Source organism: Malaclemys terrapin, chromosome 15, assembly GCF_027887155.1.
Source record: "Malaclemys terrapin pileata isolate rMalTer1 chromosome 15, rMalTer1.hap1, whole genome shotgun sequence".
Classification (NCBI taxonomy): Eukaryota; Metazoa; Chordata; order Testudines; family Emydidae; genus Malaclemys; species Malaclemys terrapin.
In genome coordinates, this window is record NC_071519.1 from 17796106 (window position 1) to 17821598 (window position 25493).

The following is a 25493-nucleotide window of genomic DNA, read 5'->3' on the forward strand; positions in this document are numbered from 1 at the left end:
CTCTGGGGAGGGACACAATAGGGCTGGGAGCAGCGGAGAGAGGCCCAGTATGGATTTGAGTACAGGGTTACTCGTATTTGGGTGAGGGAGCAACAGAGCTTGGGGTGAGTGGTTCAGGGTGCTGGGTGTGTGGGGGGCAGTGGACTGGGGGGCTTCTGTGCCAGATGTGACGCCCCTGTGGCTTCACTTCTGTGCTGGGTGGGGGCTCCCCCCAACAGCCTTAGTTGTGTATCCAGTGGGGGGGGGGTCCCCCTGCAGCTTCAGTTCTGTGACAGTTCCAGGTGGGGGGTTCCCCCCACCCCCAGCCTTTAGCAGATATAAAAATCCTGCCTGCAGCTGCTGGTTCCCTACCCCCCCACACCCCCGCTGCTCCCCAGTGACCCCAGGATGGAGAGGCGACAGGGACGCTTCCTGTCCCAGCCCTGATCTACAGAGCCACATTCAGCAGATCATCTAATGGCAACAGTGGGCCGGATCGACCACAATGGGAGCTGGAAACGTGAGTCATCTGGCAATCCTGGCCTTTCCCATCGCCCCCCCCCGCCCCCTCCCCAGGAAGAGCCAGCAGCTCCCACGCCTGAGGCCCCAGGCTCGGCCCCTGACGTGAGGCCGTGCAGAACTCTGCCGTGCGATGAGCCGCCCGCCCTCAAAGTGGCCGTCGCCTGCGCTCCAAGGAGGAGCACGTGTCGTGGAGGGCTGGGGGGGTCCTGAGTACGCCAGGAAAACAGGAGACTAAGACCAGAGGAAAGCTCGTCTCTCCTCCCCTGCCCTGTGCCCCATTCACAGTGACCGTGCCCCCACCTGTGTAGCACCCCCAGCCGTTGGCTGAACAGCCTGCCAGCCATTGCAGAGCATTGAGGGACTCTTTCTAATGGTCCCATCGCTGTGGTGCCAATGGGCAGCTCTTTTCTGTGGGGGGCGGGACACCGTGGGGCGAGGAGGTTTCTCTCAGGTGGGTTGGGGCAGGGCGTGGGAGCCCTGGGCTACACTTTGATCAATGCCGAAACCCAAATAGACAAACGCTGCCACCGATTCCCCACGTGCCCCTGGGCAAGGCCCTGCCGCCCCGTGACCCCAGCCCAGCAGTGCCCAAGTCTCTGCTTGAGGCCCCGGAAAGCCAGCACCTCTCTGCCCACAGCTGAACTTTGGGGTTTCCCCCCAATCCTCTCAACCAGTCTGGGATCTTGAGGGTGAAAAAATCCTTTTGCCCTTTATAGCAATTAGTGCCGCCTCCCCCCCACCCCCCCAGAAGGACCTCCGCAGGCAGATCGTGGAGATGCGGCGAGCTCTCGGCTGGAAGGACCGGTCTGATCACCCAGGCTGACCTGCCGGCACAGAACTTCACCCCAAGATCCCTGCACCAAGCTCATGGCTTGGACTGGTCAGAGCAGAGCCCCCACATCCCTTGCACTCTGGGAATTCCCCTCACTGGTAGCCGCTGCATCTTATTTCCCGTTTCAACTTGGCTGACTCCAGCTTCCAGGCATTGGCTCGTTCTGCCTTTGTCTGATCTGTCCGTCTGTCATATGCAGTATTGTTGTAGCCGTCTGGGTCTCAGGATATTAGAGAAAGAAGGCGGGTGAGGTGATAGCTTTTATTGGACCAACTTCCATTGGTGAGAGAGAGAAGCTTTTGAGTCATGCAGAGCTCGTCTTCAGGTCGGTCGGTCTGTCTATCACATGGCTTTATTCTGCCAGCTTCCATGTCAAATCAAGAACAACAGCAAAGTTCCTAGTGAACTTCATGGAGTTTGTGGCACTTCTCCCTTTTTGGGGCGAAATCTCTGCTGGGGGAGGGCGAGATTAAATATCGTTAGTTCACCGTTATTAATGTATTTTCTTACCATGGATTTTCAGGGTTTGTTTGGGTTTGTGGTTTGGTTGGTCGGTCGGTGTGTGGGGGTAGAAAGGGTTTTGGTGTCAGGGTTGGGGGGTAGAATGGGGGCTGGGTTAGTGTCAGGGTTTGGGGGTTGAAGAGGGTGCCAGTGTAGGTTGTTGCAGGGAGTGTTGGGTTTTGGGAGCTGGGAGGGTCATTCTCATGCGGGATAAGGCCTATTAGATGAGCGAGCTGTGTGGTGTCAGACTGCGATGGGGTGTACAAACCCCACGCTACAGAAGAGGGGGTTAAGGAGCACCCAGCCGCACCTGCTGGGTGTGTTGAGGTTAAAGGGCTCAGCACAGCTCGTGGTGCTGCGTGCCAGGGAGCAGCTGGAGGAAATGGCATGTCTGGGGGAGACGGCTCAGCCTTCCAGAGTCCGGAGTTCAAGTTCAACCGAGGTCAGCAGCCAAATCGGGGCCCATGTTGCTCATAAGCCACAATCTTCCTCGCCGAGGCTGGAAGTTCTGCACATCTGATGTCACGGTCAATGCAAAGAGGCCACAGAATGCATTGCTCAGCCCAGGTAAATCACCTGCCAATGACACGGCAGAAGGTCGAGTTCCTACAGAGCAAGAGGAACGTGCACCAGGCTTGCTCTGCCCAGATCACAGAAAATCTAGGAGAAGCTCGGAGGTTCTTTCGGTGGGTGCAGAGGTTGAGGGGAGCAGGAGCTGTGATAGGCACAGACATTACACACCCAACAGCCCAGGCAGGACAGGACAGGAGGTCTGTGTCACTGAGCAAAGTGTGTGTGGCACCTGCACACACATGTGGCAGACTTGGGTGTCGTTCTCAGACTAGGGCCCCACTTTTGTGTGAAAACTCCTTCCTTCCAATTGCACATGCTGCTTATTTCCAGTCGTTTGCAACTGCACCATGCTGCAAATGCATCTTCCTTGACTGACCCCTGCCTCTTATGGACCAAATTGAGAGCGGGTGTTAGGGGAGCATCTCCCCAAAGCCCGTTACCCCCTTTCGAATAGTCTGACTGTGGCTGCCGTGTGCTGGGGTGGATTAGTTCTATAAAGGATTCTCTTGTGAGTGCTTCTAAACAAACTCCTCCTTGTAATCAGGGCCACGTTTCCCTGTCTTGTCCGGTTAACACACCTCTGACAATGCTCTTGTCATTCACCAGCGACCAGCGCCTCTCAGGCTGCAATTACAATGGGATTTGCTGCCAAAAACGTCGACCGTCCCAGTGGGAAGCTAGTGCAGAGGGGGGCGTATTAAGCACCATGCTCAGTGCAGGTGCACACTGCACAGCAGTCTCCAATTGCCCTCCCCAGAGCTGCCATCGATGGCTCAGACCCTGCTAGGGGCAGGTGACAAAGGACAAGGGTTCACTGTCTCCGAACAAGTACCTCACTGATGCACACACTCACCCAGTCCCTCCCTGCAGGATCTGGCACCGCAAGCTCATGCCCTGGCCAGGAGGGTGGATTTCTGAAGCCATCCGAGGGACCCCCTGACTGTTAGAGAGTTGCCACCTGCCAGGGGCTGAGAGCTGGGAGTGAGAGAGCGTCTGAGAACGAAACCAGGGCTGGCTAGAGCTGCTCCAACGCCTCTCCTGCTAGTCAGCCTTGTTCTCCTTAAGCATGTTCTGTTTACGTTCATTGCAGCACTTCCTGCCTGCTCTGGAATGTCCTGGTATTGTGAGCCCCTGCTCCCTGCCAAGTCCTGCCGTGGGGACAGTTTCACAGGGTGAACGATAGGAATAGTCCTTGGGATCGAACCTCGGTAGTAACCGTTTAAAATGGGATGATGCAAGCTCCTCCCGTCCCTCCTGCCCCCGTGGTGTGACCCAGTCTCCAGTGCGCTCGGCGCAGGGGCCCTCTGCGCAGTCTGGTTCTGCAGCAGGCGTGCTGCGTGTGCTCCGAGGGAGGTGTTTCCCTTTGCAGGGACTGGCCAAACATCCCAGTGCTGCTCTGTGCACTCGGGGCATTGTCTGCACTCGCCTTTTTCCCTCCAATCTCCCGTCGTCACTGGCGCCGGCGCCGCTCTGCTGAGGCAGCCTCCGATATTTTACCTTGTCCGGTGCCACACGGGGTTCACTGACACTGGTTGGAAGGTCTGCCTCCAATTGGAAATGGTGCAAAATCAAGTGTAGACACCACCTGCGGGCAGCACAGCGTCTACCGGCCTTTGCCCTGCACTAAACACCTGTGGAGCTAGGTCAGGCGGGGCCACATTACGGCGCGGGGCTTCGATGCGCCGTCCTGGCTGGGGCAAGAGCTAAGCAACTTCTAATCAATTCAAGGCGTCACCAACTCTTGCAATTTTATCTCAAGTCTCGTGATAGTTGGCGTTTTTCTCGAAGTCCCCGCGCCTGGAACCAGGAGAATAAAACTCGGCCTTCATAGAAAAAAGGAGCCTGGTTCCAGAGTGGAGAGATGTGGAAAAATGTGGTCCAAGTGCAACCTCCGTGCTTGGACCCCAGAAAGCAAAGCCCCACCCCCACCCCGCAGTGTGTTATTTTTCAGAATCTCCTGATTGGAAGCCAGTCTCATGCTTTGGGGGCTGGACTCCTGGTTTTGGGATGTGTGGGGTTTCAGTCATTCCCAAGTGAAGTGTCTTGGGGCTTTGGACTGGATTCCCAAGGGGATTCCGGTCCCATTCCCTTCCGTGACCCTTAGCCAGTGGATAGCGCACCCATGTTCAGACCCCCCCAGCTATGGACTACTGGCGGGTGGTCACTCTCAGGCTCTCCTGCTGAAGCTGCTTCACTTTGTATAATAATTCAGTATTCAGGGGAGCAGGAACTGGAGCCCAGGCTTGTCCCCCTCATCCCCAGCTCAGTGCCCCACCCACTGGGATACAGAGTCATTCTCAGTGTCTCGCTCCGGCCCAAGGCCTGGGCAAGGATTTGATGCCATGTGGAACAGCGTCAACAAGCGAAGGTGAGAGGCCCGCACTGCGGCCCGGGGGTTGGGCTACTCACCCAGCAGGGGGCAGAGCTGGGCTCAAGTCCCTGTCTAGACTGGGGATACCAGCGTGGTGAGTGCTCTAAGCACTGGACTCAAGGGTGTCAGGGGGCACAGGACCCACCACCTCCTTGCCCTCCTCCAGGTCTGTGACTCTAGCCCTTAGTTCCTTTGCTTTTGTTAAAAATGCCCAAAACAAAACAAGGGTGTTTCCAATTTGTCGACATTTAAAAAAAAAATTCAGGTTTGGTTCGACCCAACGGGAGGCATGTGTCTGATGTGTCAAAACTGCCAGTCAGTTATCGGCCCCGCGCTGCTGATCGCCTCCCCGAGAGCAGCAGCGCTCCAAGCTCTGTGTGTGCTCTGAGCCCAGTCTCTGCAGCAGGAGGGCCTTGGCTCTCTGGATAGGGAATGGTGCCTGGACATGCCATGGGACTGGGACCTGGGGCAGCCCAGGGCTAGCCACAATGAGGCATGCACCAACATTGGCACAGCACCAGTCTTGTGGCCCACCCAGCCCTTTGCCTCCTTCTAGCACTGATTTGCACTTCGGCACTGCCTTGTGTAGCACTTTCCATCCGAGGATCTCAAAGCACTCCACCAGCATTAATGAAGAAGCCCTCCCAGTGTGGTAGGTCAGTGCTACCAGCCTGGAGCAGCACACGTGTGACAGAGCCGAGACTACAGCCTACACCTCCTAAGGCGTGAGTCTGTGATGTAACTGCTGGGCAACGCTACACCCTGTATCAGGGGATGGGATGCTACAAAACTGCCTATGCGTAAAGCTCAACGGTAGAATTAAAAGCAGTCCCAGTCTGGGACTGGCACCCTGGTAAATGTCTGTCTGTCTGTGTGGAGTGCAGCAAATGCTCCTGCTTGTTTAGTCTGGCAGACCAGGGATCCGGGGAAGGGTGGAGCAGAGAAGAAACCTACTCTCATTTTGCGCCCGCTCGTTTAGACAGGGACATGGGCTGTAAATACAACCGGGCCTGGGGCTGGGGGCTGCGGGCGGGCAGCTAGTCATCTATAAAAAAAGAGAATTCCTACGGCAAGGGGCTTGTTTGTCTGCGGCGCTGGCTTGGCAGGGGCGGATCCCAGCTCTCCTGCCATGCAGCAGGAAACAGGAAGGTTTGTGCTCCCCCCCTCCTGCCTGCGCTCTGATGAGGGCTCATTAAACAGCCCTATTTTCAAACTGAAGTTGCAGGCAACAAAGCTGGAGTTCACACACACTCCCCTCCACTCAGCAAACAGGCGCCAGCCTGCACCCAGCAGGGAGAGGAGCCTTCTGAGGTGTGTGGGGGACAAACCGGCGGGAGCTGCAGAACCTCAGGCCCAGGTGCAGCACAGCAGTTAAGGGGCGAGTGAACAGGTTCACCCTTCGCCTCGAGTCCATCTGCACCAACCGTCCCAGCGACTGGGAGAGCATGGCAGCACCGCGGATTGCACTGCAGAGGCTCCTGCTGGGTGCAGCCTTGCTGCAGCTGGAAGGTGAGTTCGTTCCCAGGGCCAGGCCCCTGGCACTGTCCTTGTGGCGGGTTATAGCCAGCAGGGCTGACCCGGGGCAGGCAGGGACAGTCCGTTACTTTCCTTCTCTGCACTGTCTGCGGGTAAGATGGGAACCCCCTGCCTTAGAACTCCTGCTGGTGTCCTTAGAGGAGCGAGTGCTCGCACTGCCCGTGGCAAGCTATTTCCTACGGATTGGAATTGCCTTTCCCCTGAGATCGGCACAAGAGAGCCAGGCAATGTGCAGTGGCCACCGGGTGTGGCCGGGGGAGGACAGTCTGCCAGGCTGGGGTTGTCTTGAACCCTGTTTTATTGGAGGTTCTTTCCCATGTAGCACAGCTCCTGGGTCCGGCCCATCAGCCGGTTGCTGAGCAGCTCCGAACACCAGAGCAGACCAACCAGGGAAACGCTGATTCCTTGGGACGGAGCTGTTGTCTTGCCTCTTTCCATTTCTTTTGTGCATCTCAAACTGCGAGTGCCTCGAGGTCAGAGGCTGCTTTTCTCGATCTGCATGGCTCTGTGTTCAGCTCAGGTGCCAATGCTGGCAGCGCAGTGCTCTGAGCGCTGAGCTGGGATGCAACCGTGTCTGCCTGGGGTCGGCACAGACCCACCAGCCGGCTCAGTCTCTGCTCACAGAGGTGGCAAAGCCGCTTTTTGTCCCTTCCCAGGCGGGTGAAGGAAGCATTGGAAACACTTAGACAGAGCGGTTCTGGAACTCTGAATAGGGACAATGCAGCTTTGAGTCACTGCAAATTATCCTCTTTCACACGGGCTCGAAATGTTCCCAACGGCCAAACTCCCACCGCTGTCCTGGCTGGTGTCGTTGAGCATTCGCTCCAGGGGTCGGACCCTGCAGCTACTGTACAGAACGGAGAGTAATTCCCAGACAAAAGCGCCTTCATTTCCTGCAGTTAGGGCTGTAAACAGGAATCGGGAGCGAGACGGGAAAGAAAGCAGAATGCAGCATTGGTGTGTTTTAAAATAACATAAACAGCTGAAAAGGAGGAAATTCAGAGTTAATGTTACACAGACACGCACACACACAAACCTACAACAACATGGAAATGCTGAGTCCAATACCCTTAACTCTGCCCTTGTGGTGCCGGCACCTCGTCTCAGGCAAGTGCTTCCCAAATTTTTCATTCTTGCAGCCTCCTCGTCACCCATTGCTGGTGTGGCCAGACTCTACTGAATCCCACGCCGTGCGGTGAACACACCCAGACCAGCCCTGGTGCTTATAGCAGCTTGCTCATGTTCTGCAGCAGAATGCAATAACAAATGTAACATTTCACCTTCTGCCATGTCAGCCATTTGTCTGATGCTCCTGGTTCTGTTCCCGCCACCCTCGTTCATGCCAAGCTCCCTACTCTTAAGACAGTCCCTGGGACACTAGGCCTTGTAGTGTTGTCACCCGTCTGAGTTTTACCCGGACACTCCGGGTTTTGGCTTCTGTGTCCAGGTGCCATTTAGGGTTGCCAGGTTTCGACCTGAAAGGCCAATTGAAAAGGGGACCTGGCAGTGTCCAGTCAGATGTACTGACCGGACACCAAAAGTCTGGTTACCACAGGGCGGGGGCAGGCGCCAGGTCATTAACCTGTGCCAGTCCCTGCTCAGCCAGGGCCACCACCTACCTGCAGGCAGGCTCTTTGTCAGGCTGCAGCAGTGCCTGTCCAAGCCCCAGAGCAGAGGGAGCCAAGCAATGAGGGGAGAGGGATAGGAGTGAGCCACGGGGGCGGGGCCTTGGAAGAAGAGGCAGAGAAGGGGCATGGCTTTGGGGGAAGAGGTGGTACAAGGGCGGGGCTTTGGGGGGAAGAAGTGTGGAGGGGGCTTCGGGGGCCAGTTACCAGCAATTGGAAAGGTGGCAACAACCCTAGCCCTGTAAGGAAGGAACGCTCACATGTTAGTGGCAGGATCAGATCCCATGTCTCTGGTACTGACATGGCCCCATTGTCATGGGATTGGAGTGCTGGATAGATTTGGCTGGATTTATCCACACAACCCCCACGATCTAGGGCAGTGATGTGAACCCCCATTACCCTGGTGAACTAGCTTGCTCTCTGTGTTAGGGTTTTGTCCTGCCACCCATCACTGGAGTACCTGAACGCCTTCCAGGGGAAAATCACTAGCAAAGTCCCTAGTGGACTCCATGGAGGCTCTGGCATTTCTCCCTTTACAGGGCCAGAGCAGAGCTCTGCTTGGGACAGAAGTTTCTGTTTGTTTGGGCTGAGGAAGAGGAGGGCCTAGAGTCACACAGGAAGCCTGGGGGGAGCAGGGACTTGACTCCGGTTGTCTCTGTGGCAGGCTAGTGCCCAAAGCACTGGCCCAGCCTTCTTCTCCTCTAACTGTGGGGCACGCTTCAGTTTCTTTGATCCCCCAGCAGTTCCCTGCTCTCTTGGCATCACCCAGCACCCTTCTCACCTGGGCTGAGGCCTCTGGGATTTTGCAGCTCTACCTGACACTAGGTAAAAAGCCTCAACAGTGTCCCTGGAGCAGAATGGATCCCGGTGCCAGATTCTTGCTGTCCAAGTGGGTACGAAAGCCCCCCACTCCCCCATCAGGCCTCCACAGAAACTGCCACAGTTCCGGTGGGGAGGGTGGTCCCTGTGGCAAGCTGCAGGCCAGGCAGTGGGGTCAGGCTGAGGGCTGATGGCTGCCAGCGCTGGCTGAGAGCACACGGCGCTCTACACCGTGCGGGAGAGCTACTGCTCTGGTTTGTGCACCTTGGAGCCCAGCTGCAGCCAGCTCCAGTGTCACCTCCACCGCATCACACCCAGGGCTCAATCTCACCCCAGGGTCTGCAGGCTGCATGGCCCTCGTTGGGTCCTCACGGAGCCCAGGCACTGCAGGGATGTGCAGTCACAGGGGCACATCCCTGTCCTGCTCTTTGGCACTGTGGGCTTTTAGTGACTGCTGCGTGTAGCTGGACTTTCAGAAAGCCTTTGATAAGATCCCTCACCTGAGGCTCTTAAGAAAACTCAGCTGTCATGGGATAAGAGGGCAGGTCCTCTCATGGACTGGTAACTGGTTAAAAGACTGGAAACAAAGGGTAGGAATAAATGGTCAGTTTTCACAATGAAGAAAGATAAATAGTGGTGTCCCCCAGGAGTCTGTACTAGGACCTGTGCTGTTCAGCATAGTCATAAGTGATCTGGGAAAACAGGTAAAGAGTGAGGTGGCAAAGTTTGCAGACGATACAAAACTACTCAAGATAGTTAAGTCCCAGGCAGACTGCAAAGAGCTACAAAGGGAGCTCACAAAACCGGGTGACTGGGCAACAAAATGGCAGATGACATTCAGTGTTGATAAATGCAAAGTAATGCACATTGGAAAACATAATCCCAACTATACATATACAATGATGGTCTAAAATAGCTATTACCACTCAAGAACGAGATCTTGGAGTTGTTGTGGATAGTTCTCTGAAAACATCCACTCAATGTGCAGTGGGAATCAAAAAAGCGAACAACGTTAGGAACCATTAGGAAACGGATAGACAATAATCCAGAAAATTTCATAATGCCACTATATAAATCCATGGTACTTTTGAATACTGTGTGAAGATGTGGTCGCCCCATCTCAAAATATATATATTAGAATTGCAAAAGATGCAGAGAAGGGCAACAGAAATGATTAGGGGTATGGAACAGCTTCCCTATGAGGAGAGATTAAAAAGGCTGGGAATGTTCAGCTTGGAAAAGAGGTTTTATCAGGGGGATATGATAGCAGTCTATAAAATCATGACTGGTGTGGAGAAAGTGAATAAGGAAGTGCTATTTACCCCGTCACATAACACAAGAATCAGGACCCATAATGAAATTAATAGACAGCAAGTTTAAAACAAACATAAGGAAGTATTTCTTCACACAATGCATAGTTAACCTGTGGAACTCGTTGCCAGGGGACATTGCAAAAGCCCAAAGAATAACTGAGTTAAAAAAGGAATGAGATACGTTGATGGAGGATAGGTCCATCAATGGCTATTAATCAAGATGGGCAGGGATGCAACCCTATGCTCTGGGTGACCCTAAACCTCTGACTGCCATACGCTGGGACTGTATGACAGGGGATGGATCACTCGATAAATTGCCCTGTTCTGTTTATTCGCTGTAAAGCACCTGGCACTGGCCATTGTTAGAAGACAGGACACTGGGCTCGATGGACCATTGGTCTGTCCCAGTATGGCCGTTCTTATGTTCTGTTCTAATATTATGGCCCTTGTGTGCATCTCCAGCAGCTGCAGACACAACCTCACATCCCCTTCACCAGTAAGGACCTGCCTGTGTTTATATATACGTTCAGATTCCGAGGTGAAGAACAAATCCCATGATTCCCCTGACCTGGCCCCACCCTCAGGGCCCTGGTGCAGGGAGGCAATGGCCCAGCACATCACAGTCCAAGGCCCCACACCCAGAAATGTGGGGGAGGGGAGGGACAGTCAGAGGATGCCAATGCGGCTCAATGGAGGGGCCTTCTCCACCACCACAGGAAAAGTGGATTGGGGCTCCATCGCAGCACTCCGGCAGCATCAGGAAATGTGACCTGCTCCTACACTAAGACCCCTTTTCCTGTCAGCATGGGGCCTTGGCGTGGCTGAGAATCAGGCCCAGAGTGACTTGGCTGGGAGGGTGGTACTACTGCACTGGGCCTGGCATGAATGCCTGGTTCTGAGCCTGGAAAACTGGGCACGTCACCTAACCCGTCTGCTGACCAGGCAGGGTGTTAACAACTCTCCAGACCTTGCAGGGGTTGGGCAGTCTGGCTAAGTGGCCTGCAAAGTGTAGTGGATGTGCAGTATTATTAGAAAAGGCAGTCAGCAGCCCAGGGGTTGGGCTAGAGTCAGCAAGTGCTGGCTTCCAGCCCTGGGCTCACTGCTGCGCACCATCTGACCTCTGCTGCTCTGTGCTGTTGTGATTGGGGAGACCCGTCCCCTGGTTCACTGACTACTACAGCAGCCTCGGTGCCTTGTGCATGCCAAAGGGTAGGATATGGAATGACACATCCCAATGAGGGGCTTTCTGGATAATGGGATCTGTCAGTGGATAGTTGGAAGTTGATAGTAATTAATATAAATCAGAAGTTAGGAACTGTAGTAAATTGATAAGGGAAGCAAAGGGACACAAGGAAAAATCTATGGCCAGCAGAGTTAAGAACAATCAATATAGGCTTACAGAAAATAGATCCTGTCAAATTAACAATATCTTTTTTGATGAGACTGCAAGTGATAAAGGTAACAGTGGTCATGCGATATACTTAGACTTCTGTAATGCATTTCACTTGGCACCGCACAACATTTTGATTAGAAAACTAAAACAATTTACAATTAACATGGCACATATTAAATGGATTAAAAGTTGGCTATCTGATAAGTCTCAAAATGTAACTGTAAACAGGGAATCATCATCAATTGGGTATGTTTCTAGTGGGGTCCCGCAGGGTTCGGTTCTTGGCCCAACACTATTTAACATTTTGATCAATGACCTGGAAGAAAACATAAAATCATCACTGATAAAGGTTTCAGATGGCACAGAAATTGGGGGAGTGATAAATAATGAAAAGGACAGGTCACTGATTCAGTGTGGTCTGATCACTTGGTAAGTAGGTGCAAGCAAATAATATACATTGTAATACAACTAAAGGTAAATGTGTGCATTTAGGAATCAAGACAGTAGGCCATACTTACAGGATGACTCTGTCCTGGGAAGCAGTGACTCTGAAAAATATTTGGGGGTCATGGTGGATAAGGGGGAGGGATAGCTCAGTGGTTTGAGCATTGGCCTGCTAAACCCAGGGTTATGAGTTCAATCCTTGAGGGGGCCATTTGGGGCATAAATCTGTCTGGGGATTGGTCCTGCTTTGAGCGGGGGGTTGGACTAGATGACCTCCTGAGGTCCCTTCCAACCCTGGTATTCTATGAATCAGCTAAACATGAGCTCCCAGTGCAACACTGTGGCCAAAGAGCTAATGCGATCCTGGGATGCATAAACAGGAATCTCAAGTAGGATTAGAAGAAGTTATTTGACCTCTGAATTTGGCCCTGGTGCTACTGCTGCTTAGAGTCCTGTGTCCAGTTCAGTTCTGTGCTCACAATTCAAGAAGGATGGTGATAAATTGGAGAGGGGTCAGAGAGGAGCCACCAGAATGATTAAAGGGTTAGAAAACCTGCCTTATAGTGAGAGACTCAAAGAGCTCAGTCTATTTAGCTTAACAAAGAAGGTTAAGGGGTGACTTGATCACAGTCTATAGGTACCTACATGGGGAACAAACATTTACTAACGGGCTCTTCAGTCTAGCAGAGAAAGGTCTAATGTGATCCAATGGCTGGCAGCTAAAGGCAGACAAATTCGGATTGGAAATGAGGCGTGAGTTTTTAACGGTGAGAGTCATTAACCTTTGGAACAATTTACCAAGGATCGTGGTGGATTCTCCCTCACTGACAAGTGACAATGTTGAAATCAAGATGGGCTGTTTTTCTCAAAGCTCTGCCCTAGGGATTATTTGGGGCAGGTGTCTGGCCTGTGCTGTACAGGAGGTCAGACTAGCTGTAGCCATGTTGGTCCCGAGATGGGTTGTAATTGTTTGTGCTACCCCGCATGGGTTTTGGTGAGGGGTACATGTACATCATGAATCGAGCTCTCTGGTGACCTGCTGACAACAGCCGCCCCAGTGCTGTTCAGACACGACCCCACGGGCAGTGAGGCCAGGCCCCTAGCCTCGCTGTAACCCTGCCCTGGCTGGGCTGATGCCAGGGGGTGGGTCCGGGACGCGTCCTTGCGTTGTGTCAGGAGGGGCCTGTGCTCCTGGGGAGGGATCTCACCCAGGGATCAATGGCCCCTGGTTTGTCTTCTGGAGCCTCCCCCCGTGCTCTGGTTCTGTGGGGCTGTGCGCCATTCACTGCCTGTCAGGGCTGTTCTCCAGGCAGGACAATGCTGCAATTGTGCAGCCCTGCTCCCAGGGCGGGTCACTTTCTGCAGACACATTCACATGGAAAAGTTCCCTGACAAAGAGGGAAGGAGAGAAAAGCTGGAGGCGAGGGGGGGGCCGGACACCAGCCCCCAGGGGAGAGCACCCTCAGCCAGGGACTCCGCACAGCTGCTGAGGAGTGCAGCTCCCATTTGGAAACCAGGACTCGCTGGTCACAAACCCCGTCCTGGCCACTCTCTGACACTTGACTTGCCATTTTCGGAGCAGTTTTGCTTCCACGGAGCTGGGGCCCAGCAGAGAGAGGATGGCAGCTCCAGGCCAGCCAGGCGGGGAGGGCGTGGGCCTGTCCAGTGAACTACACAAGTCCCATGCCTTGGGCTGCCCCTCCGGCCCAGCTCGCCGCGAAGCCTCTGTCTGTTCTCCTTCTGCAATAGCTTTTGGGGCATATGTAGCGCATGACGGCAGTGGGGCCACTGACTGTCCTAGGCACAGCGCAGTGTTGTCCCGGCAGTACCACGTGGCTCCCCGACACCAGCCCAGGCCCCAGGACAGCCACACGGGCCAGGGAGCCCACTGCAAGCCGCGTCCACTGCATGCGAACCAGACACTGTCGGCTGGAGGAGAGGGGCTCAGAGGCCATGGGGTGCTGAGCGGAGGAAGGGACTGGTGCTCCAGGAGCTCAACCATTGGCTTGGGGCGCTAAGTGCTACTCCTGGGCAGGAGTCACTCTGTTAGCCTTTCTGAGTGCTAGTTTCCTGACCGTCCCCGGGGAAGGGCATTGACATGCAGCGCCTCCAGGGCTGCCTGTACTTAGCAAAGGGTTGTTAAGGGCAGTAGGTGTCAGCGGCAGGAATGGAGCCCATTGCTGGCCCCTGTGCTGGGCCCTGTTCACTAGACCATGCTGCCCCCAGGCCACTAGCACTGGGCAGGGGCAGTGCACGTGGATTTGTTCCCACCCACTGTGAACGCTTTTCAACCTCCCCATTCTGCCGAAAATCAAAACCTCATTAAAGGAACGAGCAAAAACCTGCTCACCTTTAAGGGTGGGGCTGTGACCATGGATGCGAACAGCGCCACCTGCTGGTTAAACACCCTCATTCACTGCACTCACATCGCATACTGCTACTCACCGGGGAGCCCATGCCTTGGGACGTGGGGCTGCCCTCCAGCTGCCCAGCCAGCAGAGGGGGAGAGGAGATGCCTGTTGCCCAGAAGCAGAGAGGAGGCCAGCAGCAATGGACAAAGGACAGCAGTTCCCCCCCAGCCTCAGCCCCCTCCCAGGCCAGCCCCTCTCTGCGATGTAGGGACTACGCTACAACAAAGCCGCACCTGGATCTGCGTGAGAGGGGGCAGAGACTATAGAGCAGTAGGAAGGCAGCAGCGGTGCTGGCTTTCCCCAAGGTGGGAGCTGCAGCCCCAGGGGAGGTGACCCACTGTCCAGCATCACCATGTCCTACTGCCATCCCCCAATACATACACTGGACTCACCCCCTGGTGTCAGCCCAGCCAGGGCAGGGTTACAGCGAGGCTGGGGCCTGGCCTCACTGCCCGCGGGGTGGTGTCTGAACAGCACTGGGGCGGCTGGTCTCCCAGCTGGTGTGACTCAGCATTGCTCCAGGGGGGCCAGCAAGCCGCCGGCAGCCCAGGAACTGGTGTGTATGACTTGCATGGCTGTAGCATGGGGAGAGCCGGCCCTCTTGTGCATCGCTCTTTTTTCTGTGCCAGTGGCCAGTGGACCTAGTGCTAATGAGAGCGGAGACAGAGGCTTTGCTGCCTGGCTCGTCCGTGCAAAGGGAAACCAGCCAGAGGGAAGCTGGGGAGGTGTTAGAGATGGCCACAGACAGCACTGTCAGGTGGGGACTCCCCATGCTAATGCTGGGTTTTAATTCCCACCCAGGACTCGCTCCAACACCGTTCTCAGCTGTATCAGCAGCAGTCACCTTGGTCGGCCACACACAGCCCCAGCGGCCCCAGCCACCGTTCAGGCACAGAATCATAGAATCATAGAATATCAGGGTTGGAAGGGACCTCAGGAGGTCATCTAGTCCAACCCCCTGCTCAAAGTAGGACCAATCCCCAACTAACTCATACCAGCCAGGGCTTCATCAAGCCTGACCTTGAAAACCTCTAAGGAAGGAGATTCCACCACCTCCCTAGGTAACCCATTCCAGTGCTTCACCACCCTCCTAGTGAAAAAGTTTTTCCTAATATCCAACGAAACCTCCCCCACTGCAACTTGAGACCATTACTCCTTGTTCTGTCATATGCTACCACTGAGAACAGTCTAGATCCATCCTCTTTGAAACCCCCCTTCAGGTAGTTGAAAGCAGCTATCAAATCATAAGAACGGCCATACTGGGTCAGACCAAAGGTCCATCAAGCCCAGTATCCTGTCCTCTGACAGTGGCCAATGGCAGGTGCCCCAAAGGGAATGAACAGACAGGTCATCATCAAGTGATCCATCCCCTGTCACCCAATCCCAGCATCTGGCAAACAGAGGCTAGGGAAACCATTCCTGCCTAGCCTGGCTAATAGCCATTGATGGACCTATCTAGCTCCCTTTTGAACCCCGTTAAGGTATTGGCCTTCACAACACCCTCTGGCAAGCAGTTCCAGAGGTTGACAGTGTGTTGCGTGAAAAAATACTTTCTTGTGTTTGTTTTAAACCTGCTACCTATTAATTTCATTTGGTGGCCCCTTGTTCTTGTATTATGAGGAGTGAATAACACTTCCTTATTTACTTTCTCTATACCACTCATGATTTTATAGACCTCTATCATATCCCCCCTTAGTCGCCTCTTTTCCAAGCTGAAAAGTCCCAGTCTATTAATCTCTCCTCGTACGGAAGCCGTTCTATACCCCTAATCATTTTTGTTGCCCTTTTCTGAACCTTTTCCAATTTAAATATATATATTTTTGAGATGAGGCGACCACAGCTGCATGCAGTATTCAAGGTGTGGGCGTACCATGGATTTATATAGAGGCAATATGATATTTTCTATCTTATTATCTATCCCTTTCTTGATGATTCCCAACATTCTGTTCGCTTTTTTGACTGCCGCAGCACATTGAGTGGATGATTTCAGAGAACTCTCCACAATGATTCCAAGATCTTTTTCTTGAGTCGCCCAGTTTTGTGAGATCCTTTTGTAGCTCTTCGCAGTCTGCCTGGAACTTAACTATCTTGAGTAGTTTTGTATCATCTGCAAATTTTGCCACCTCACTGTTTACCCCTTTTTCCAGATCGTTTAGGAATATGTTAAATAGGAATATGTTAAATAAGACTGTCCCCTGGGGGACACCACTATTTACCTCTCTCCAGTCTGAAAACTGACCATTTATTCCTACCCTTTGTTTCCTATCTTTTAACCAGTTACCAATCCAGGAGAGAACCTTCCCTCTTATCCAATGATAGCTTATTTTGCTTAAGACCCTTTGGTGAGGGACCTTGTCAATGGCTTTCTGAAAATCCAAGTACACTATATCCACTGGATCTCCTTTATCCGCATGCTTGTTGACCCCCTCAAAGAATTCTAGTAGATTGGTAAGGCATGATTTCCCTTTACAAAACCCATGTTGACTATTTCCCAATAAATTATGTTTATCTATGTGTCTGACAATTTTGTTCTTTACGATAGTTTCAACAAATTTGCCCGGTACTGAAGTGAGGCTTACTGGCCTGTAATTGCTGGGATCACCTCTGGAGCCCTTTTTAAAAATTGGCGTCACATTAACTATCCTCTAGTCATTTGGTACAGAAGCTGATTTAAATGATAGGTTACAGATGACAGTTAGTAGTCCTGCAATTTCACATTTGAGTTCCTTCAGAACTCTTGGGTGAATACCATCCGGTCCTGGAGACTTACTACTGTAAAACCGCCTCTAATGATACCTCAATTTGGGACAGTTCCTCAGATCTATCATCCAAAAAGAATGGCTCAGGTTTGGGAATTTCCTTCACATCCTCAACAGTGAAAACTGATGCAAAGAATTCATTTAGTTTCTCCTCAATCCCCTTATCATCTTTGAGTGCTCCTTTAGCATCTCGATCGTCCAGTGGCCTCACTGGTTGTTTAGCAGTCTTCCTGCTTCTGATGTATTTAAAAGATTTTTTGTTATTTCTTTTGGAGTCTCTGGCTAGCTGTTTTTCAAATTCCTTTTTGGTCTTTCTAATTATATGATTACACTTCATTTGCCAGAGTTTATGCTCTTTTCTATTTACGTCCTTAGGATTTATCTTCCACTTTTTAAAGGATGCCTTTTTGCCTCTCACTGCTTCTTTTACTTTGTTGTTTAGCCACGGTGGCACATTTTTGGCTCTCTTACTATGTTTTTTCATTTGGGGTATACATTTAAGTTGAGCCTCTATTATGGTGTCTTTAAAAAGTTTCCATGCAGCTTGCAGTGATTCACTTTTGGCGCTGTACCTTTTAATTTCTGTTTCACTAACCTCCTCATTTTTGTGTAGTTCCCCTTTCTGAAATTAAATGCTACAGTGTTGGGCTACTGTGGAGTTTTCCCCGCCACAGGGTTGTTAAATGTAATTATATTCTGGTCACTATTACCAAGCGGTCCAGCTATATTTACCTCTGGGACCTGACCCTGTGCTCCACTTAGGACTAAATCAAGAATTGCCTCTTCCCTTGTGGGTTCCAGGACTAGCTGCTCCAAGAAGCAGTCATTTCAGGTGTCAAGAAACTTTATCTCAGCATCCCTTCCTGAGGTGATATGTACCCAGTCAATATGGGGATAGTTGAAATCCCCCATTATTATTATTTGCTTTTTTATTTTAATAGCCTCTCTAACCTCCCTGGTCAGGTGGTCTGTACTATAGTCCTACTGCTATATTCTTATTTTTCAAGCATTTAATTACTATCCATAGAGATTCTATAGTACAATTTAGTTCAATTAAGATTTTTACTTCATTTGATTCTATGCTTTCTTTCACATATAGTGCCACTCCCCCACCAGCACAACCTGTTCTGTCCTTCCGATATATTTTGTACCCTGAATCCCCCCTCACTCTTCTCTTCTGTAGACTAAACAATCCCAGTTCCCTCAACCGCTCCTCATAAGCCATATGCTCCGGCCCCCTAATCATTTTTGTTGCCCTCTGCTGGACTCTTTCCAATTTTTCCACATCCTTTTTGTAGTGTGGGGCCCAAAACTGGACACAGTACTCCAGATGAGGCCTCACCAATGCCAAATAGAGGGGAATGATCACGTCCCTCGATCTGCTAGTAATGCTCCTCCTTATACAGCCCAAAATGCTGTTAGCTTTCTTGGCAACAAGGGCACACTGCTGACTCATATCCAGCTTCTCGTCCACTGTAACCCCTAGGTCCTTTTCTGTAGAACTGCTGCCTAGCCGCTCGGTTTCTAGTCTGTAGCAGTGAATGGGATTCTTCGTCGTAAGTGCAGGACTGTGCACTTGTCCTTGTTGAACCTCATCAGATTTTTTTGGGCCCAATCCTCTAATTTGTCTAGGCCCCTCTGTATCCTATCCCTACCTTCCAGCGTATCTACCATTCCTCCCAGTTTAGCGTCATCTGCAAACTTGCTGAAGGTGCAGTCCACATCATCCTCCAGATCATTAATGAAGATATTGAACAAAACCGGTCCCAGGACCGACCCTTGGGGCCCTCCGCTTGATACCGGCTGCCAACTAGACATGGAGCCATTGATCACTACCTGTTGAGCCCGACCATCTAGCCAGCTTTCTGTCCACCTTATAGTCCATTCATCCAGCCCATACTTCTTTAACTTGCTGGCAAGAATACCGTGGGAGACTGTATCAAAAGCTTTGCTAAAGTCAAGGAATAACACATCCACTGCTTTCCCCTCATCCACAGAGCCAGTTATCTCATCATAGAAGGCAATTAGGTTAGTCAGGCATGACTTGCCCTTGGTGAATCCATGCTGACTGTTCCTGATCACTTTCCTCTTCTCAAAGTGCTTTAAAATGGATTCCTTGAGGACCTGCTCCATGATTTTTCCAGGGACTGAGGTGAGGCTGACTGGCCTGGCATCTCCTTCCCTTGGATCTGTGGCTGAGGCCTCTGTGCAGCATGGTGGGCTCACAGGACCAAGAGCTCAGGCTGCTTCTTGGGCTTGTTGCCCCAGCCAGAGCGCCAACTCTCCAATTGTCTTAGATTACTGTGTCCAGTTTTTGTTCAACATCTTTATTATGATCTGGATGATGGGATGGATTGCACCCTCAGCAAGTTCGCAGATGACACTAAGCTGTGGGGAGAGGTAGAGACAATGGAGGGTAGGGATAGGGTCCAGAGGGACCTAGACAAATTGGAGGATTGGGCCAAAAGAAATCTGATGAGGTTCAACAAGGAGAAGTGCAGAGTCCTGTCATGACCCGGTCTGTGGTGTTTCTATCCCTTTGGGCCAAAGAGAAGTGATCAATGACAGTTGCGCTGTAACTCTGCCCCTTGGGCCAGTGTCCAGCGAATGGGAGTGGAGCCTGCCTGGCGACGCCCAGCATCAGATGGGGTTTCCTGTGCTTTACTTAGCTTGGAAGTTCTTTGGGGCAGGGACTGTCTTTTTGTTCTGTTTCTACAGCCCCTAGCATGATGGGGCTCACCCCCATGGCTGGGGCTCCTAGGTCCATAGGTGCCAACTCCATGGTTGCTCTGGGGCTGGAACACCCAGAGAAAAAAATATAGTGGGTGCTCAGTACCCACCAGCCCCCTGCCCTTCAGCTCTTTGGTGGGCCCACCTATCAGCTGTTCGGCAACGGGTGGGGCAGGAAGAGGTGGAGCAAGGGTGGGGCCTTGGAGGAAGGGCCAGAATGGAGGCGGGGCCTTGGAGCAGAGCAGGGGTGGAACACCCACCCAGAAAGAAGAAAGCGCCTACGCCTAGGTTTATGGCAATGCAAACAATAATACTGTTAATAATTAATATCCTGCTTCTGCAGGACTGAAGGGGTAAGATGGTGGGAATTGGTCTCCTTCAGGGGCCCACCTGGAAATGACAGTTTGTCACCAGAGATTAGCTCAGGCAGCAGCCATCTTCCATAGAAATGCTGGAGCTGAGCTGGAGAAGGGTCGGGAGACGTTTGGTTGCTGGGATCTCAGAATCTAAACCCAGCTGAGCCACTCAGTCTAGCCCCTGGAAACACCTCAAAGAGCGGCTTTAGAAAGGGAGTAAGAGAATGACTGGCCAGGGCTTCCCACTGGTGATAGTGAGGCTGTGATGTGACGTGGGGTGGCAGCGTGATGGGGGAGGATGCAGCAAAAGAGAAGTTGGATGATGTCATGTTCTGCCATTTTATCCCTAGGGTCAAAGTCCCATTCTGAGGAGTTCCCGCCCTACATCATTGATCACCCAACAGACTTGGTGGTGCGTTGGGACCAGCCTGCCACCCTGAACTGCCGCGTGGCAGGGAGCCCGGCACCCACTATTGAGTGGTACCGCAATGGGGAGTATGTGGAAACAAGCAAAGACAACGTTTATTCCCAGCGCACCCTTCTGCCCGATGGGTCGCTCTTCTTCCTCCGCCTCAACCAGCGGAAGGGCCAGTCCGACGAAGGGGTGTACACCTGTGTAGCCACGAACCACCTGGGCACAGCCAGCAGCAAGAACGCGTCCCTGTACATTGCCGGTAAGGCGTTAGGAGCTGCCCACTGGATTGAGTGCTTGGAAATGGCCGTGCTTACTGGGCAGCCAAGAGATTTGACTTTGCTTTCAGTGCTTTGCTGAGCCTGCTAACAACAGAGGGGAGGGATAGCTCAGTGGTTTGAGCATTGGCCTGCTAAACCCAGGGTTGTGAGTTCAATCCTTAAGGAGGTAATTTGGGGATTTAGTTGGGGATTGGTCCTGCTTTGAGCAGGGGGTTGGACTAGATGACCTCCTGAGGTCCCTTCCAACCCTGGTATTCTATGAATACACAGCTTTCCCCCAGCTCTTTGGTTTAACAAATCAGCTGGGGAACAAACAATATTAACCCATGATGCATCAGTGAAAGAGGATAAATAATGCCAGCAGCAATTTCCCATGTCCCACTCAGGGATAGCCACAGGGGACCTAATCTGAATGGCGCTGAGCACTCTCAACTTCTACTGAAGTAGGGTTGGGCCCATCAAGAGTTTTCACATAAGAAATGAAACGAAAGCTGGAAATTGAGAGTTCTGGAAAGCTGGAAATTGAGAGAAATTGAGAGCTCCAATGCAGCCTCTTAGCCCCTGCTCAGGCTGAGTCACACAGATATGTTGAGAGGTCCCCATGTCACCACTATGAGACACCGGGGTAGCCTCCTGCATGCCAGCTCCCTAAAGCATAGCCTTCCAAGTATGCCCTTGCACTGGACTTTGGTTGGAGAAGAGGAATGTATCGACTGAAGGGTACTTCTCTTTGTGCTTGGATGGGAAGGCAAATGAGCCAATTTCCTGCAGTATCTGGAGCTCCGGCCCAGACACTGCCATCTGGTACGTTGTCTCTCTGTCCGGAACCTGAGTAAAACTCAGGGAGACGCTCATTGCAACTGGACTGGGAAGAATGTGCTGAAACTCCCCAGGCAACTCGCCTGCTATTTATAAGGTAACTTTCCAAGGCCTCCAGGCCATGGGGATGATGGTTATTCACTCAGTGCCCGCTGAGTGGGAGACGCTTTGCAGATCAGTAGGAAGTAGAGCGGAGTGACTAATGAATTTTTTGGTTCAGGGGCTGTCATGGCTGATTCCCCACTCTGGCACTTTGAGTGCAGAAGGTGGTGGCCCGCAAGGATTCTAAAAATTAATACTGGCCACTCCAGGTTTGTATTAAACTCCCAAGTTTAGGACTTGTTGGGACCTTGGATGGGTAGATACTGCCACTACCCAAGTGCAAAAAAAACCCTTTGGACCCAGGAAGGCGCACTTGGGAATTTCTCGCTGTGGGGTACCCTCAAGCCCTTTCATCCCCACCCCCATTCCAGGGAAGAGCTGAGAAAGAAACAAAGGAATACTTAACATATGCACAAACCTCCTAGGACACAAAAACCCAATCCTGTTCTCAAAAAAGGTAAATTTTATTAAAAACAAAAAGAAAGAAAATACACCTGGAACTTAGGCTATTGATAGATTTAAAAAGAGCAAATATAATAATTAAACATCAAAATGGTTTTCTTGAGGTCCAGCTTAATGGTTGCAAGCAAAACAAAAGCGGTTGGGGGTTAGCACAGAGGAGTCCACAAGCCAGTAAGAAATAAAAGAAATAACCCTAATCGCATCTTCCTAGATATTCCCTGATTTACTTACATATCTGGGGTTTCAGATAAGTAATTCCTAGGTATAGATTTGATGATTTTTCGTACCTGGTTTAGCTTCTTACAGCATCGCTGCTCTGTGTCTCCTCTCTCTGGAGAACAACAACAGACAGACAAAGGGAAAGTTTTTTCCCAATTTTAAAAAGTTCTAGCCCTCCCATTGGCTCTTTTGGTCAGGTCAGGTGCCCACTCCCTCCCTTTTACCTATGATTTTTTTTAACCCTTTACAGGTAAAGCAAGTAGAGAACAGCTACTACCAGGGATTTTACAGCTAACTGGCTGGCTGGGTGTCCATCAAAGGGAGCTACCCCCCCTTTATTTATCATACCCTGTGCCCCCCGGCCCCGATTCCAGCATCACGTTGGTCATTGTCTGTCATGTGTTGAAGCTCAGCTGGCTCCAGGCTTCCTGCAATGGGGTAAAGTGACCTGGACTTTCTCATCGTCACTGACTTGGCAGGTGAAATCCTGGAGGACAGTCCCTGCTCTGGGCCAGATGAGCTGCACATGCTCGCTGCTCCCTCACTGCATGTCTGCTGTCTGAACCCCCATGTAAGGGGGCTGTCTGCATTTTTGGCAGCTGCAGCTCTGGACTGTAGCAGCCGGTCCCCCCTCGGGCCCCCTCCCACAATATTTCCTCTTGCAAGGGTTGCTCAGCACAAGAACCCACATTTCATTAGTGATGCAATGCAATCCTCTCTGCTGGGCAGACCCAGAGCCTTTCCAATTAACACTTTGTTACCGATCAGGCTCCATTAAGTCTCTGGTTCCCACAGCTCAGCCCAGGGCCCTGTCCTGGTGTCGGTGGGTTATAAATACACCTCTACCTCGATATAACGCTGTCCTCGGGAGCCAAAAAATCTTACCGCGTTATAGGTAAAACCGCGTTATATTGAACTTGCTTTGATCCACCGGAGCACTGCTTTACCGCGTTATATCCGAATTCGTGTTATATCGGGTCGCGTTATATCGAGGTAGAGCTGTATTCATATGGGTAAACCTGGTTTGGGAGATGCTTTTATTAGCAACACTAATGAAGCCCTGGGTAAAGTCCTGGCTTGTTGTATGACGTGCTGGCCTGATGAGGCGCCATCCACTTTCTCCTCCTCTGCAGGCACAGGCATGAGAGGAGCTTTCAGAGCCCTTGCTGGAGCTGGGCCTGGTGTGGCTAAGCCAACACTGCCAGAACTCGGGGCTGTTGTCAGATGCTTTCGGTGTGGTGCTCTGCTCTGTTCAATGTTGATATCAATCAGCTGCGTGCGTGTGTTCCCTCTGTGTGCTGCCCCAGCTCTGCGCAGAGAGCTGACACAGCAGACCCCGAGAGAACCCCCAATGGCCACAGACTCTAGTAAGGTACGAAGGCACGTCGGCCAGGTTTATTGTCTTTAGAGATACACAGTCTCCAGCTCCCGGGCAAACGAAGTCCACGGTGCTGCTAAGGTGCGGCTAGCCAGTACATATGTGCTCCCTTGACAATGGGATCAGCTCAGTCAGTGGCGGGACTTTTCACTGCCCCCTAGGCCGGACAAAGATATTCACTCAAGGATGCATTCTTATACACAGATACAAACAAGTTACACATCACTCCTGACGTATTGAGGTGCAACCCCTCTACGCAGCAAGGTACAACCCCTCCATGTAGTAAGGTGCCGCCTCTCACCTTGTACATGTTGGTTCGAACAAAACAACTCTATCCATTATATTCCCCTTTTGGCCCTGTCATTGGGATGGGTCAGCTTGTTCCTGGTTATGTGTGGAAGGTACAAGTATTGGAGTGTTCTGACATCTAGTGTTTAGTACCTTTTAGGTATGTATCTTCTTGCAGCATCAGCCCTTTCCTTGCCAGCTTTTGTGAGCAGGGCCTTCCTCTGGCTCACAGCTTAACTTTGCTTTATGTTAGCAAAGTCTTGACCATTACTTTAGTTCAGGCTTTAGGCCTCATACCGGGCCTCTGATACCAAGGTTTATATCTTAGGGCCTCCTCTTACTACAGGGGGGGAGCCAGTGGCCATAACCATATGGGTGTAGTTTGGGGGGGCAACGCCATCCCTTCTGCCCTCCAAACTATGCCCATGTTAAAAAGTGGGGTGCATGGCCCCCTCCCCCCGGTTCCAGTGCTGGTGGCTCTCCACTTCTACAAAGGTTCTGGCGCCCTTGGCTAAGGCTGCATGGTCCTGCTGTGGATGAGGGGATCTGAACCCAGCTTCCAGAGGGTCCGTGGGACTCATGGTCTAAGCCGGTCACTTGGGAACATAGGAGCTGCCAGATGGGATCAAACCAGGCTGCCTCGTGGACCTTGTGTGGGAAAAGGAGAGTCAAATTCAGATGGGGACTCAGCACTCCTCTTGTTTATTTGTGGTGAGCAACAGAGCACCTGAAACCCCTGCAGCTTAGCTGGGCACTGCCAGACTCTGAGCCCGGAATGAAAATCCAGCCATAGGAAAGGAGAAGTAAGGGGAAGCTCGTCTTTTACTCCTTCTGTTCATGGGAGGGTGCCACGGATCTACCCGGCCTCACCCAAGAAAAGGCAAAACATAGCCTGTGTGGAAGATCTGATTGCATATCAGTGCTGGGTGGCTGCCCCGGCCCCTCCCTGCAGGTGTTCGGCACAGTGTCTGCACTGCCAAAGCGCTGTTGTAAAGAAAACAAATTCATCGCCCAGAACATATGTGACCAAGACCAACAGTGGAGAGTCAGCAGAAACCATCGACATCTACAATTTGTTCCTCAGAAAGAACAATCAACAACAGAGCAAACACTACAGCTGGCGGATGCAAAACAAGAAAAGGAAGACTCAAGGGTTCTAGACTGACCACAGCCAGCTGTTGTAACTACTGGACAGCCAGATGACCACGTAGTTACGGGTTTGGGTCGTGTAATTAGAAAAGCAGTGTGATTCAGAGACACTTAACAGACTGATTGGCACTGAAGTTCAAAGACAGCATGATCGTCTATTTAGTGTAAACAGTAGGTATGTAGAACTTAGAGGGGGAGATGGAATGACGTGCTAAACTG

At 51.8% G+C, this 25493-nt stretch overlaps 1 protein-coding gene across 1 annotated transcript in view; it reads left to right on the forward strand.

Moving 5' to 3' along the window:
- Positions 1-5996: 5996 nt before the first annotated feature.
- The window catches only part of ROBO4 (roundabout guidance receptor 4), a 74957-nt gene continuing 55460 nt past the window's right edge, over positions 5997-25493 (forward strand). Inside the window, exons 1-2 of the mRNA XM_054005835.1 lie at positions 5997-6287; positions 20515-20838. Coding sequence (XP_053861810.1) covers positions 6224-6287; positions 20515-20838 — 388 coding nt within the window. The 5' untranslated portion in view covers positions 5997-6223. The remainder of the gene's footprint in view (positions 6288-20514; positions 20839-25493) is intronic.